We start from the raw sequence: 1,254 nt of genomic DNA, 5'->3' as shown, positions 1-1,254 counted from the left end.
AATGTTTCTATATTTTATTTATTTATTTTTTTAATTTTTTATATTTAATTAAGTTCAATTTATTCTTTTTAATTAATTTTTATTATTTTTCAAATTTAATTTTTTTTACGTTTAACTTAATTCAGTTAAATTTGATTTTGTTTTATTTGAGTTAAATTTAATTTACTTATTTTTTATTGTATTTTATTTTATTTTACTTTATTTTATTCTATGTCATTTATTACAAAATAATTCTATTTTATTAATTTCATTTAAATAAATAACATTTCTTCATTCACTTACCCGATACAAATGAAATCTCCGACAGCATAATCCATTTCACGGCAAAATATAAATTGATTTTCAAATATCTACCAACGCGATGATGCAATTTAATGGTGACATCTCGCGCGTGATCCATTATGGTGTCTGGCATGTATGAAAATTGCACCGGTTCACCGGAGAAATGTCGTCCACCAATACTGAAGAAGACTTTGGCGCGCACGAATACCTTTTTGTTCAAATTAAAAGAAAAATAAAAAAGGTATTAAATTTAATAAAAAGTATATACTTTTTCATAATTTAAACATAAGAAGGATAGAATTAACTTTTTTGCCAATCAGAGAAGTGTGTTGGCTTGAGGAGTTCAAGTGTATCGCAAATACTTCTCGTACTTATATATTTTTTTATTTTTTTGCTTTTTAAAACATATAAAGGCACACGACTCACCTGCACATCTTTGGTGAACATATTATTCGTGTGCAAAATAATTGCACTAAAATTTCTCACTGTATCGAATTCGAAAATAATTTCAACCGGTTTGCCACTCAAATCGGGTGTATCATTACGCCAGCCAATCCATTCATAACCTGGAAATATAAAACGCAGATATTTGTAAAATACGAACATACATTTTCAATAGTTGCACTCTAAACTGATTCAGTTTAATGCCTTAATTAGTTCTATTTACACCTCAGCTGGTGGTTGTAAACTTTCGGTAGTGAAGGCTTCATTGTAAAGCATATTTTTCAATGCTTTTTGGAAAATTATTTCTTTTCAAAAACTTACGTTTATAAATTTAACTATTTCTAAAAAAAAAATAGACGAAATTAAAAATCAAACATTTGTGCTTCCTGCTAGTGTGCGCCGCTGCGTATACGCAACATCATTAAACAATTTTGCACAATTCTAATACATTTCATTTCCTTTAGCTTTTTAAGCATTTTGTCGAAACTGTCGCTTGTAAAACTATGTAGGACGGCTTTATTTTTCTAC

General features: G+C 27.8%; 1 protein-coding gene across 1 annotated transcript; it reads right to left on the bottom strand.

The window, feature by feature from the left end:
• Positions 1–282: 282 nt before the first annotated feature.
• On the bottom strand, positions 283–992 carry LOC108380757 (discoidin domain-containing receptor 2-like; the record flags this gene model as incomplete). Its single annotated transcript, XM_017637151.1, has 3 exons — positions 950–992; positions 709–848; positions 283–490 (listed from the first exon to the last, which is right to left on the bottom strand). Coding segments are annotated over exons 1-3 (391 nt in total), but the record flags the coding sequence as incomplete, so codon positions are not given.
• Positions 993–1,254: the final 262 nt, after the last annotated feature.

The sequence above is a fragment of the Rhagoletis zephyria genome, unplaced genomic scaffold (genome assembly GCF_001687245.7).
Source record: "Rhagoletis zephyria isolate East Lansing unplaced genomic scaffold, Rhagoletis_zephyria_1.1 Rzeph_scaffold_20254, whole genome shotgun sequence".
Taxonomy (NCBI): domain Eukaryota; kingdom Metazoa; phylum Arthropoda; class Insecta; order Diptera; family Tephritidae; genus Rhagoletis; species Rhagoletis zephyria.
The sequence above is the reverse complement of the archived record's forward strand: the minus strand, read 5'-3'. Positions and strand labels throughout refer to the sequence as shown.